Here is a 14,932-nt window from a genome sequence, read left to right as displayed (position 1 = left end):
CATTTAAAATGGTTTAGGGTTTTTATGATAGTGAGACACAACTGCTCCTGGCAACACCAATTACTTCAGAGAGGAAGATGGGCATCGAAGAAACTTGTTATAGAGTTTGCTTTTGATATAGCAAGACAAGCCATTTGGGCAAGAAACTGCACTCTTGCCTAGACTGTTTGACTGTATACTGTATAAACTGGACATGCAGGACTTGTCAAAACAAGATGGAATAGTCCTGTAGGGTTCCTGCTTCATGGAAGAGTCTGCCAGACATTCTGCAGGACACAGAGAAAAAAGACAGACAAACTGCCAATGTAGGCAGACAGTTTAAAATTTCTTGCTTCACTGAGAAGTCTGCCAGACACACCTATGGGCTGAATATGGATGCCCCAACATTACAGAAGAACTTTGGGTGAATGTCTAGGCAGTGCGATGTCTCTGTCAATTCTAGAGTTTATATATTATCCTTCTGTGGTCTTTGATGGAGTTGAAGACAGATAGTTATGGTTATAGTTTTCCTTAGTTATGATAAAAAATAAGCTACATATAAGACTTTAGACTTACAAAGATAGAATATTTTCTTTAACTTTTGCTAAATGTTAATGGACAAATATTGTTAACTATAGTTCTTACTTGATAACTATTTTGTTATATATTTTCCTATGTTAAAGTAAAACCCTTTTTATTTAGACAGAAAAGAGATGATGAGGATCCTTCTTCTCCTTCGATATGACCTTTATTGAGCTTATCCACCAGAGTGGTAAATAATGTCTATACAAAACCAAATGTTTGTTACTATAACTTCTGCATCACAATTAAAATACAGTCAATTCAGTCAAAACCCACTACTTCAGAATCAATAGCTTCTTTGAAGCCACAGTAACACTTAAATATGGTTAAGACAATGCAGAAATTTGGTTGGCCGGAGGGCTAATTAAGCCTCTAACTTGCTCAAATAGAATTACAAAAAGGCAAAATTGTGTTTTTCACAGAGATACAGTCGCTGGAATCACTGACACTGGACAGCTGTTAAGAATATTTAGAGTCCTAAGATAATAAGGAATTCAGGCATCCTTAGGCAGTCTTCTATTGTCCTTCCCAATCAGAGATTTGTGGATGTGTGGAAAGACACCACCACTAGCGATTGTAGCCTTGATCATGGAGTCCAATTCTCCATCCCCACTACTAGAAAGCTGCAAGCGATGAGGGGTAATATGCTTTAACTTTAAGTCTTTTGATGCATTTCCTGACAACTCCAGTACCTCTGCAGTGAGGTACTCCAAGATGACTGTGTTGCACCCAGTGACGGTTGTGCCCACATGTCCGTGGCTGGTTGTCCTGGATTTCCGGTGTCATGAATACAGCCCACAGGGAACTGCAAGCTGGATCGATGCGAACGGGAAACTGCCTTTGTCTTTGCCTTTCCAGAGTCCTTTCCAACCTTATTGTCAGCCATCTCAGACAGTGCTGAAGATTGGACAAGCAAGGAAGAGACAAGGCCAGGCAGACACACAGTGGGATCCGGGTGCCCACTCCTCTGTGGTACAGTGATTCAAACTGTCGGTAATGTCCTTCTGTACATATGTTTCTCTTATTGGTTGATGAATAAAACACTGTTGGCCAACAAGTCAGGAAGGTAGGCAGGACTAGGATGAGGAGAATTCTGGGAAAGGTAGGCAGGACAGCCTGACACAGAATCGTGATGCAGCCAAAGGAGTAGCAACATGCCAGGGCAATACCGGACAAGCTACAGCCTTGTGGTAATACATAAATTGAGATGGGTTAATAATTAAGACAGAGCTAGCCAATAAGAAGCCCTAGTCACCGGCCAACAGTTTTATAATTAATATAGCATCTGTGTGTTTATTTGGGCTGAGAAGGGTGGCAGGACCTGGCAGGACAAAGAAGCTCTCATTACAGTTGGTCTAGCCTTCACTGGGCAACCATGAGACACCTGGGCTAGACCAAGGAGAAGAAGGTGCATGTGGACTGTGGATGTCTCCTGTTGTCCTTAAGCATTGCCAGGGTAAGGGGAGATGAACAAGGTGACAGAGGGAGTCATACTTTAGAAGTTCACAGTCATTATTCTACATGAAATGGAAAGGACAGGCCATAGCTGGAGACTGATGTCAGTCATGTAAAGAGAACTCTACTTGTCACTAAGAAGCAAATGAGTGAAGTTTACAAATACATGCTTGATCAAGGAAAAATATACATACCTGAGAACACACACACACACACACACACATACACACACACACACACACACCATGTTTAAATCCATGTACAAAACAAAAAACAAATCAAACTCTAACTTGTGTTTTGCAAATTAAATGCAACTAAAGCCTTACATCTGTCAGATTTAGCGAAGTTAAAAATAATTTAAGGTTGGGGAGGTGGCTCAGGGGTGAAGCACTTGCTGTGTAAGTGTGGGTGTGATGGTGGCCCCTGAGAGGTGGGGACGGGATCCCCAGAGCAAGCTGGTTAGCCAGACTAAGAGTCCGCGTGAGAGATCCCACCTTGATGTGTAAGGGGGAGAATGACAGAGTAGGACACCAGGTACCATCTCTGGTTTCCGCATGCACACACATGTGTGTGGGCCCCACATGCCTAGGAACACATGTACACACAGCCCACACCAACAAAAAATACACTTTAGGGCTGGAGAGACGGCTCAGAGGTTAAAGCACTGACTGCTCTTCCAGAGGACCTGAGTTCAATTCCCAGCAACCACATGGTGGCTCACAACCATCTATAATGAGATCTGATGCCTTCTTCTGGTGTGCAGGCATGTGTGTAGATAGAACACTATACATAATAAATACATATTTTAAAGAATACACTTTAACATCAATTATTAGCAAGGATTTGACACACAGACGCTTCTACAGAGTCTGAGGACTGAAACCTTTTCCCCTTGGAGCACACTTGGTCCATGCTCAGCAGGGTAGTGCTTGTGTGTGGTACAACAGGAGAGCCAGGCTCAGCTGTGTGTCCTGGAAAGGACAGGCCACATGAGTGTACAAGAGAGTATACAGTATACGTGTGCGCATCAGCACTGGTTTATAACACCAAAAGCCGAGAAACACAAACACGCAAACAATGAAGTAATGCAAGCGGCGTCTCAGTCAGGACGGATAAGTTTTCCTCTGTTAACTTCCAACCCCCATTTACCTAAAACCCACAAGGGACATTTTTCTCATCTTACACATCTAATGCCAGCTGCCAGGAGGCTCCTCTCCACAAAAGCCACTTTGAAATTCCAGCTAATGCCTGACTTCACTGCCTTCCAGACGCACGATCTAAATAAAGGTCTCCTCACATCACCATGAGAAAACAGTCATCTTGGTTAACGGCCTCAACTTTAGCACCTAAGACCTGCGTGCTCAGAGTTGGCTGCCCCAAACTGATCATAAGGTGACAATCTGCCTGCAAAGGAGGATGGGACACGCAATGAGCATGGGGAACACGGGCGAGCACTGTGCACTGCATAAAGGAACCGCATGCATCAACATAGATTAAACATGGCAAGCTGGAACAGATTCAAGGGGGGAAATGACAGTGATAGATAGAAGATACATATATGGGGGTGGATACATATATGGGGGTGGATAGATGATTGATTGATAGACAGACAGACACACAGATAGACAGACTGAACATGGTGCACGGGTTTGTTTGTTTGTTTTTTAATTTCAAGACAGGGTTTTTCTGTGTAGCTTTGGAAACCAGGCTGGCCTCGAACTCACAGAGATTCGCCTGCTTCTGCCTCCCAAGTGCTGGGGTTAAAGGCGTGTGCCACCAACGCCCAGTTAATGATGCAAGTTTTACAAAGAGGTTAACTATTGGGTGTATTGCTTAAGAATTTTAAATCAAAACAAGGTTGCAGTTAAACTAACAGCATGAAGGAATAAATGAACACAAAGTGATGGCTCCTTGGGAGAGGGGAGCACTTGGGGAAGGGGGGCTTCCACAGGATGTGACAGTTTAGTCCATCATTTGGGTGAGAGGTCATAAACTCTTACCACATTATTTTATTTTGTTTTGTAAAGAGACAGGATCTGATAGTGTCCAGTCCCATCTGGTCTGGACTCCACTGCGTAGCCAAGGATGACCTTCTCTGCGCATGTGTGTTCATATGTGTATATGTAGGTACATCGTGCACACATGACCTTCTCTGCCCATGTGTGTTCATATGTGTATGTGTACATGCATCTGTGCACACATGTGTGCACGCATGTGGTGGCCAGAAGCTGACAATGGGTGTCTTCTCTAGCCAGCCTTCCTGCCTGCCTTCCTTTTTTCCTTTCTTCCTTCCCTCCCTCCCTCCTTTCTTCCTCCCTTCTTTCCTTCTTTGCCTTACTCACTGAGGCATGGTCTCTCAACATACCCGGAGCTCACCAACTTGGCCATACTGGTTACCCAGCAACCCCTGCGGCCAAGTTAAAAGATATTAGCTACACAGTGTAGGGAGCCGTTCCTGCATTCTCCATTACAATGATGGTGCCTGCAGACACCAAATGTAAATTATTTCACAGGCGCTGGGTAATTTCCATTCCTTTGATCTCTGCCTATCCCGTGGCTCATTTGGCCTGAGGAGCTGAAGCCATTCATAGGGTAACACGTCCCAGGCGGCTGCTTGCCAGCCTTTATTAAGGAATGGGATTCTTGGTTCAGGGTCTCCGCTCTGGTAAGCTTATGCTCTCCCCTCTCAAGATGCATTAAAGCTTTTCTGCAGAAGGATCCGAGTGTCCTGCGTGTATTTCTTGCCGGCGAGAACATACAGCGCGCGGGACAACACAGCACTAACTTAGGTGGACAATTCTGCTTATTTTATGGGAGAAGAAAGCTGCAATGCACAGTGTGGCACAACACAAATAATTTCACCAGCTTTGTTGGGAGGCTACTGTCTCCTACACACGGCTCGGCCCCCCGGGGATGCTGAAATACAGAGTAATGCACTATTAAAGTTATTCAACAACGATTTGAGTCCCAATTCCCTCCATCCCTGGAGACCAAGTCTCCATCTGTGACCCCAGCTTCATCTTATCTTAGCTGCCCCAGGTCAGCGCTGGGAAGTAAACATTTTTATAAAAACTAAATTATTTTTACAGTGCTAAATAAAGAAATACCACAAATGGAGGAAATGACTTCTGCTCAGAAGCAATCACACTAGCTTAATATTTTATTAGGAAAATACCTATTTTGAGACCCCAGAAAGACAGCAAGAGAATTAACAGTGGCAAGTAATTACAGCCAAGGCAGAGCTAAGAAGTTTACATTGCCCCTTTTCTGTTACAGCTGAGTGAGTATTGTTTTCCCCAAACTCTGAAAGATGGAGTAGCCTGCCTAGAATCACACAGTACACGAGTAGTTAACTCAGGGTTCAAATCCTGATTGAGTTCATGCACAGCTAATAGACTTATCTTACAGAAGAGGGACCACTGAGCCCAGGCTCTTCCTCCTGGAGGTGTTTTCAGCAGAGGACAAAACTAGGATTCGTGTGAGTTTCCAGAGCAGAGAGTCACACTCAGTGTGTGTGCAGCACCATCCCGAGTGCAGGGGGGATCGCTTCTGGTGCAGAGCACCAACTCAGGGTGGAGGACCATCCTCAGTGCAGAGCACCCACCTCAGGATGGAGGACCATCCTCAGTGCAGAGCATCAACTCAGGATGGAGGACCATCCAGTGCAGAGCATCAACTCAGGGTGGAGGACCATCCAGTGCAGAGCACCAACTCGGGGTGGAGGACCATCCCAGTGCAGAGCACCAACTCAGGATGGAGGACCATCCCAGTGCAGAGCACCAACTCAGGATGGAGGACCATCCAGTGTAGAGCACCAACTCAGGGTGGAGGACCATCCCAGTGCAGAGCACCAACTCAGGATGGAGGACCATCCTCAGTGCAGAGCACCAACTCAGGATGGAGGACCATTTCATTGCAGAGCACCAACCTCAGGATGGAGGACCATCCCACTGTGTGCTGAGTGCCATTCCCAGTGCTGAGCACCACCGGCTGGAAACTGAAGCCGGGTCCTCTGGAAGAGCAGCCAGTGCTCTAACTGTTGAGCCACCCTCCACCCTGACACGCACCACTCTTAGCTCACTAAGGAGCATGAGACTGGGCCAGACCCACCTATCAGTCCCAAGCACAGTTGCTTCACCAGGCTGTTCCCTGCCCTGAGTTACTCTGTGTTGTGTAAAACAGTGGCTTTCAGCCTGTGCCTTGCTTGGACAGACTCCATTTTACAAGAAGCTTTGGTGCTGTTTAAGGATAGAGAATGATTGCACTTGGGATGGGTACCATCTGACAGGGGCCGCCCATCCACCACTGACTGGTAAGTGACTGACTGCCTTGGAACACCAAGTGTGCCTCAGGAACACATGGGTGTATTATAGCCATACCTGGAAAACGAGGCCCAAGAACTCAGTAGACACATTTGAAGAGTCTAACTCCCTCACCTGAACCTGCAAAGCAGTGGACATCCAACAACGAGATGGTGACAGCCCCTGCTGCCAGTCACCTGGCCACTTAGCATGTGCATCAAGGACGATGGGTGGAGGACTCTCGGATGCTCTGAGGCCTCAGCTCAGCTCTGTTCCTTTTGTTGTGGCAGCTGCCTGTCCTCCTGATCACCTGTCTGGACCTGCTGTCCCTCTGTCCGTCTGCTTATTCATCAGGCCCTGGTCCTGTCTTTTGCTTCACCTCATGCCTCCAGCTCAGCTATGACCCTTCAGCCTATAGCAGCTGCCAAAACATCTCCAGAGATCTCCGAGTGCTTGGCCCTCTCACCTCCCTGAGATGCTCTTGCAACCTCATAGTTCTCCAGATCTTTTTGAGGCTTCTTGCCTCTTTAACCCTTTGCAGCCATTTTGTAAGCTACGTATACATCAATAGATAGAATGATAGACAGAAAGACACACAGACAGAAAGATGATGGATTCACAGTGTGGTGTGGGTAGTGTGTGATCTGAGAGTGAATAAGAGTAATTAAGATTGGAATAAAAGAAACCATGTTCATCTGAGGTCATCAAGCAAGGCACAGATATTTGGTAACTCATTGTTGGTGAAGCTGCCACACCCTTGAATTTGCCAACACACCCTGACATTGTGTAAAAAAACATGTTTGTCTACATTTCTGACACAGGCTCACAACAGCCAGCTACGATGGGTCTTCCCTTTGTCTTAGGCCTCTCCCTGTCTACTGAGCCTCCATGTGGAAAAGAGACAGGTCCAAGCTATGCAAAGCACAGGGCCTGGAGCACCCAAGCCTGGGCACTGGTGTAGGGCCTGGAGCACCCAAGCCTGGACACTGGTGTAGGGCCTGGAGCACCCAAGCCTGCACACTGGCTGATGAACAAACCACTTTCCCACTGTTGCTGGCATCTCTGAGCTGTTTGGCTCTTTACAGTGAAGACCCACTTTCTTGGAGACCCCACTCACCCACTCAGCCACTATCCCCATGAACTAGCTTTCTAGGAAAATGGTAGGACTTTGTGTGTTGAAGAATCTAAGCAAGGGGCTGGAGAGATGGCTCAGAGGTTAAGAGCACTGGCTGCTCTTCCAGAAGTCCCAAGTTCAATTCCCAACAACCACATGGTGGCTCACAACCATCTGTAATGAGATCTGGTGCCCTCTTCTTGCCTGCAGGCATATATGCAGACAGAATGCTGTAAACATTATAAATAAATAAATAAATCTTTAAAAACAAAATCTAAGCAAGACAGCAGAGAGAGGAGAGATGATGAAGAAAGGCAAGACAGGAGGCCAGCTTTCTGTGTGCTCAGGCACAGCCAGCCTGCTTCAGTCATGCCACACAGGGCTACTGAGCAGCCGGGATGGCAGTGAACTGCACAGACACTAGAATGAGGAGATTTATAAAGCAACTATCAAACTCATCAGTTCCCAGATACTCAACGCATCCCAGGGAGACTATGAATCGCAAAGTTGTCACTCTATTCATGCTGCGGCAGCGTCCCATCCCAGCCTTGCACACACCGACTACGTTTTACCCTTGACAATTCTGTATTCATTTCTCGGCCTCTGTGAGGCTTCCTCCAAACCCATTGCTTGGTATCCCATGCTCAGTGTCCCCACAGTGGATGGAAAACTTGACTGGGGCCTGCCTGTGGCAGCATACGTGGAGGCTAACACGGATGTGTTCTTTCATGTCCTCATTAGGAGCCCGTTCATTCATGTTTCCAACGTACAGTGCAATTACCACGAACCCAGGATACGTAGGAAAGAATGAAAGACCCCGGGAGGAATTTTAAAAGGGTGGGTGGAGCATGGGAGAGGCTATATGTTTCATTTCAACAGCCTCCTTTGTGCTCTCCCGTGGCTCCTCTCAGACAGTCCTCGGCTCGCATCAGTGGTCTGGACACACCTGTGGGTCAACACTGGTCCTGCCCAGCGGGAGGATGTGGTGCTGCCATCAGCCCGGCCCTCCAAGTGCACAGCCACTCACCTGGCTTGCTGGCAGACGCAGCAAACCCACAGCTTCTCGCGCTTCTGGTAGGAGCAACAGCTCTTGCAGACGCTGAACTTGCATTCCCCGCAGCGGCGCCTGGCGTTGACCAGGAAGGTGAAGGGCGAGCAGCACCTCATGCAACAGCGTTCCACGAACTTCTGGTGTTTCGAGAGGATGCTGCACTTGCTGTTCTCCTCGGCCAGCCTCTGCTTCATCTCACTGCAGACCAGAAAGGGGAAAAGGGTGAGGCAGAGAAAAACACCAGGGTGGGGCGTCAGCCGAGAACACCGGGCCTGTCCCCTGCATGCGCCCGGCCAGCGTAGAGTCTTACAGAACAGCAGTTCTCAATCTTTCTAATGCTGCGACCTTTTAACACAGTTACTCATGTTGTGCTGGCCCCCAGCCATAAAATTATTTCATTGCTACTTCATAACTGTAATTTTGCTACTCTTGTGAATCATAATGTAAATATCTGATATGTGCCCCAAAGGGTCTCAACCCATCAGCTGAAGACCATTGCAATAGATAAACAAAACCAGAGAGATCGTGTGTGTGTGTGTGTGTGTGTGTGTGTGTGTGTGTGTGTGTGTGTGTGTGTGTGTGTGTGTGTGTGTGAATTTGCATGTGGAACCCAGAGGCCAACCTTGAGTGGTCTCTCTCCCCAAGACTCAGAGGCAGCCACGGAAGAGGTGAAAGAAAGATTTTAAGAACCAGAGATCAGGGTGGACCAGAGACAAACGTGTCTCTGAACATGGCAGGAGCATCGCTCTGAGGCACTCACAGCGGCTGTGGTGGCCCGTGTGACATCAAGGCGGCCGGCAGCCCAGCAGAGAGTGGGAAGGGGCTCCTGAGTTCCTACGCCCAACCGAAGAGCTATGGAGAGCTGACTGCTTCTATGGAGGGGAATCAGTTTCTTTAAGGGTGTGGCCCATTAGGTTAACCACACCCCAGTGGATGGCCCCACGCCCAGAAGCAGATAGGCACACAGCTGGGGCTGGTGAATTATTATATATTTTTAAAAGCATATGAAATTGGAGGTAGGGTTGGGGATGTTGGTGTGGGCCTGGGAAGAGTTAAAAGGCGCAGCTGGGATGAATATGATCAAACTATATTACATAAATCTCTCAAAAATTAATAAAAATATTTTTAAAAACACATTGGTATCTTATTCCATCACTTTTCTCCATGTAGTTTTTGAGACAGGGTCTCTTACTGGGGCTGGAGCTCCCCGGCTAAACTGGCTAGCCAATGAGCTCTGGGCACCCTCCTGTCTCTGCCTGCCCAGCACTGGGGCTAGGGACACTCACCACCTCATCCAAGTTTAATGTTGGCTCTGGAAATCTGAATTCTATCCTCATTCCTGCATAGCAGGCCCCTCCCCCACTGACCCATCTTAGCTGCCTCCAAGACAACAATCCTTGACCTGACATGCACAGAGGAACTCTGAACAGCAGATTAATTGGGTAAAACCCTGGGCATCAGTGAAAACCCAAGCACTTGTACTTCAGATGCTACCTGGCGGCACAAATTAGCACTAAAAATAAGCATCCTGGCAGAATAAAAACTTTCACTTCATTAATGTCTTTTTGGAGGGGCAGGAGATTGTTTCTGCTAAAGCATTAATCCTCACAACAGCCCTGCTGAGAGTCTGATGCTGGCCTGGCTCCACTTCACACCCCTGGAGACCTGAGCAGCCATCGGTCTGAAAGGCCTGGTAAGGTCTGAAGGGTCGTTAAGGGTGCTCCAGCAGATCCGAGACGCAGTGACTCGGATCTGGACGAAAGACCAACCACTTCCATCAAAGAGCTCCCGGTCACACGGGCATGCAGGCAGCTACACTAAGGTGAAACCCTACAGCTTGTCAGCAAAAGGGATAGGAGGAGCCCTAAAAGGAGGAATGGCCCCAGACATGCAGAGTGACATGGGTAGACACCGACGATAGCCCCACGACTCTGAACTGGCAAGTAGGGGTGCTTCCCCTGCTATAAAATTGGGGGCTGCTAAGCAGGGATAGAAGTTTGTTTTTTGTTTTTGTTTTTGTTGTTGTTGTTGTTGTTTTCAGCTACTATTGTAATTACACAACCCTGCTACTGCACCGTGTGGTGGGTCTCAAGTCAGCAGAACGATGAGGTAACCAAGCCGTGGGAATTTCTCAGTCACTCCAACCAACCACGAACCTGAGGCCCATGCCTGATCAAAGCATGCAGCACGTCACTGTACTAAGTTCTCTTTGGTGTTAAACTTCATTTTTAGTAGATCTTATTCATTATTTTATGTATGTGTTTGTCTTCCAAGACAGGGTGTCTCTGCATAACCTTGGCTGTTCTGGAACTCACTTTGTAGACCGGGTGGTCTCAATATCCATTAATTGCCATTGGCTCCTTAGGGGTGTCTGTGTGTGTGTGTTTGTGTGTGTGTAGGGTGTGTGTCTGTGTGTGTGTGAGTGTGTGTATGTCTGTCTGTGTATGGGAGTGTGAGTGTTGCGTAAGGTGTGTATGTGTGTATATGTGTATATGTATGTGTCTGTGTATGTGAGTGTGTGTATGTATGTGAGTAAGGTATGTATGTGTGAGTGTGTATAGGGTGTGTCTGCATGTGTCTGTGTGTGTGTCTGTGTGAGTGTGTGAATGTGTGTGTTTATGTGTGTGTAGGGTGTGTGTCTCTGTGTGAGTGTCTGTGTGTAAGGTGTGTGCACATGAGTGTGTGTGTGTGTGTGTGTCTCTGTGTGAGTGTCTGTGTGTAAGGTGTGTGCACATGAGTGTGTGTGTGTGTGTGTGTGTGTGTGTGTGTGTGTGTGTGGTGTAAGGTAATTCTCTTAATCTTGTGGAGGTCTGGTGTGGGTAACCACAGCACGTATGAGTTAATGTGTATAACAGTTGTTCATGTCTGGAGGCCAGCAGTCCACAGCTCTCTTCCCCCCTCCTGCTCTCACACTCTTTCTGCCCCCTCTCCCACAGTGCTCTCCGAGTCTCTTCACTGTTGAACGACACCTCATGTCTGTATGCGCCATGTCTTCCTCATCTGATCACCAGCTGACAGGTGTTAAATTATGTCTACTTTTGGCTGTTATGGCTAACGCTGGCCACAAACATTTATATTCAAGCTCTCTGTGGCACATGTCAGTTATAGGAAGGGAACAATTGAGCCATATGATTGGTAACTGTACTTGGAGAACTACCAGATACATTTCCTAAACATCTCCACGACTCCCATGGTGTCTGGGAAGACTCCATTGTCTCCATACCCTCACTATGACTGCCCCCTTTTCCTAATGGCCATCATCTTAGAGGACATGCGCTGTATGGCACTATGACCCTGATTTGCCAGGCTCTAATGACTAATGAAGATGAATGACTTAATGATACTGAGCAAGTTTCCATGGACGGTCAGCCGTCTGCACCTCATCGGCTCAAATCTCCTGCCAGTTTCCCAATGGGGAGAGTATTTGCCTTTCTTGTTTGCTGTTTTGTAAGGTATCTTGATGTACCTAAACACAAGTTCCTTATCAGGTACGTAAGCTGGAAATATTTTCCCTTCCTTCTGCTAAACATTACATCCTACTAGCATTTTTTAGTGCAGAAGGGAGACTGCTAACCAATCTACAAGGGAGAAAGGCACATGTGCGCATAGTGGGGACAGCACAGAGATACCCTCTCAATGAAGATGCCGTTTAGATCCTTAGAATCAGAGCAGGCAGTCTGAGTCACCCACAACTACACAATTAGTAAATAATGCAAGAACCTCCAGTTGACTAATTTATAGCAAATCTCAGAAACACTAAGTTAAATGGGCTGAAGCATCCCAGAAAGCAAGCCTTAAGGGTCAAAAGAGCTCTGTGAGTATTCTGCAAATCAATTAAGCCTGAGTTTGGGTTCTTGATATGCAGGACTGCAGATTCTGGAAGGTTTGCTGGAGGGGTCTCTCAGCAGGGAGCATGTGAGGCAAAGCAGGAAGGGGCTAACCCACTGGAAGCCAGCACGCTAGGGAGAGGGCTTAGGGAGGGCAGACTCCAGCTTTCACCACTATCAGTGCTGCGGTGAAGCCTGATTTGCAGCAGGCACTGCCTGGAAGGGGGGATCAACCACAGAGTGGTCAGCTCAGGTATGCACCGAACACAAGGTCGGGGGCTCTGGAGTTATGGAGGGGAAGGTGGCTGAGGTTGGCTCTCCAACACCCATCTGAAAACTCTTTTTCAATGGTCCTCCTGTGAGGTTTTCATATCACACCTGTTCCTTCTCTTTTTATTTACTTCTGCACAAGAGAAGCACATGTCAGACTTTTTCTAGGATTTTATTCCCTTCTCACCCACTAACAGGCACAGACTACAGGTTCTTCTGTGGAGCCTGGCTGAGCACAAGGCATGCCCGCCACCCCCACCCCCAGATGGTCCAAACTTGTGTCACGTGACAGCTATAGAAATAGAGGTTTTGCCCTAGAGGACTATCCTCCTGTTGTGGGATTATTGACGTAGCTCTGACCCGGAGCAAAAGCAACAACAACAAAACCTTCCATCTTCCAGGAGGGAGGGAGTTGTCCACCACTCTGCAGATGATGGGAGACAGAACGGCAATGCCTAGAGCTCTACCCTCTCCCTCACTGAGGGCACAGAGCACGGCACCCCTGACATCTAACGCGTCCTGCACTGCCACCAAGTCATAGTCACATCTGATTCATCTGCTGGGAGGGGTGTCTGTGGAGGGGCCTGTCAGTGGCCAGGAGACAGCAGGCTGCACCGGGGAGGCTGCCACGCCCTGTGCTGTCCATCATCCACAGCCCTGTTCACTGCAGACACCTTTTCAAAAATCTAAGTGCACAGAGAGGGCCACAGAGAAGCCTACAGAAGAGTTTGTTATTTAACTGACATTCTATGCCTGTGCACTGCACACAACCCAGGAATTACAAATCAGAAGGACACAGGGGCCCAAAGCAGGGTGCTGCACTTCCATCTCAAGCTCTTTGATTCACTGTGACTTTTTGTGGCCATCCCTACCACCTCCCCATCTCTTCCACTGACTTCCTAGTGGGACTCTCCTCATGAAGACTATGATGTCACCAGGCTGTGGGGATTTCTTGACTCCACTGTAACTTACGGGCTGTGTGTGTGGTCCGTCACTGACAGAAATGTTATGTGGTGCATGACGGTAAACAATGAGACACAGACAGTCTTTAGAAATAAATTCCAATGAGTAATTGAAATAGTTTCAGCTAGATGTTGAGTAATAATATAAGCACAAACTGGTGCTAAACACGCTGATTCAAATACAAAAACAGAAGAAAGCAATCTTAAAAGATGCCAGCTCAATGGGCACACCACACCTTCTTTGCCTTGGAAGATGCTAATGGCTGTGCTCTTTAGCTCCAGTTCACAAAGTTTTTCCTAACCAAAATGTGCATTTTTAGTTCATCTGAATCACTACAGTTCTGGTGACTTGCTCATTTTGCATACTAACAAAAGAGAAAGATAAAATTGGCTCCTTTATTGTTAGACCCTTCTCTGGCTCACTCGCTCGCTCGCTCACTCACTCACTCGCTTGCTTGCTCTCTCTCCTTCATGCACTTATTTAGCTTCTAATATGTTTTCTGCCAGGTGTTGGGACAGAAAGCAACTCACAAGGCACAGCTGCAGAGTAGTGGTGGCTTTGGATTCTTGTATCAATACAATGATGGGACTCAAAGAAAGTGATGGCTTGGAGGAGAAAGACAGACAAATTCCTGATCAAAGCTGGACCAGGGACGTGGCAGGAGGAGTAAAATGGTGAGCCGGGCCTGAGTGACATGCTGACAGAAGCAGCTGAGAGTGCACAGCGCTCAGGACCTTGAGGAAAGAAACAGGAGGGAGGGAGGGAGGGAGGGAGGGAGGGGGAGGGAGGGAGGGAGGGAGGGAGGCTGCTGGCTTCTTATGTAGGGAGGACTCAATTGCGGAAGGGGTTATCCTGCTGGCTAAGCCAGAGCAAGACAGGTGAGCATTGGGTGAGAAGAGAGTGATGGAGAAGACACCCAACATTATTTCTGGCCTTCATGTGCACAGGAACACACATGCATGAACACATGTGCACACATGCATGTACATATGTGCACACATGCATGTCTACGTGCGTACATACATGCGGGGGGGGGGGAGGGTCGTTTAAATTAAAGTTTCCCCACATGTATGAGCAGCTTATCCAAGCCTCGTTCTTTTTAGCTCTGCTCTGAGGCTAACGCAAGGCTCAGGAACTAGCTCAAAACAAAGTTACCCCTTCTTCGAAACAGAAGAGGGGAAGAAAGGCTTCACATCAAGCGTCTACATTTCAGCCTAAATTAAAATGCAAATTGACTGGTTCTCTGAGAGCTCACAGACATGGCTGCCACAGACATGGCTGCATCAGGCACGCCGGGCAGATACAACAGGAATTCCTGGAGGGAGCCAGCTACTTGTCTAACATTCAGGAAAGAAAAAGAAAGCGAATCATTATTTCTTTTAGATTCTTG

General features: G+C 47.5%; 2 protein-coding genes across 4 annotated transcripts in view; both read right to left on the bottom strand.

Annotated features, from left to right (window-relative positions):
• Positions 1 to 14,932, bottom strand: part of Myrip (myosin VIIA and Rab interacting protein) — a 145,235-nt gene that overhangs the window by 89,423 nt on the left and 40,880 nt on the right. For all 3 annotated transcript variants that reach the window (XM_035444644.1, XM_035444643.1, XM_035444645.1), the window contains exon 2: positions 8,459 to 8,680. In XM_035444644.1, the coding sequence (XP_035300535.1) occupies positions 8,459 to 8,680 (222 nt within the window). The remainder of the gene's footprint in view (positions 1 to 8,458; positions 8,681 to 14,932) is intronic.
• Positions 1,056 to 1,447, bottom strand: LOC107979453 (histone H2A.Z-like). The gene is made up of 2 exons (XM_027415557.1): positions 1,361 to 1,447; positions 1,056 to 1,253 (listed from the first exon to the last, which is right to left on the bottom strand). Exons 1-2 carry the CDS (start codon positions 1,445 to 1,447, stop codon positions 1,056 to 1,058), a joined length of 285 nt encoding a protein of 94 aa, XP_027271358.1.

Source organism: Cricetulus griseus, chromosome 4 (assembly GCF_003668045.3).
Source record: "Cricetulus griseus strain 17A/GY chromosome 4, alternate assembly CriGri-PICRH-1.0, whole genome shotgun sequence".
NCBI classification, from domain to species: Eukaryota; Metazoa; Chordata; class Mammalia; order Rodentia; family Cricetidae; genus Cricetulus; species Cricetulus griseus.
Note: the sequence above shows the minus strand (reverse complement) of the source record. Positions and strands in the feature narration are given on the sequence as shown.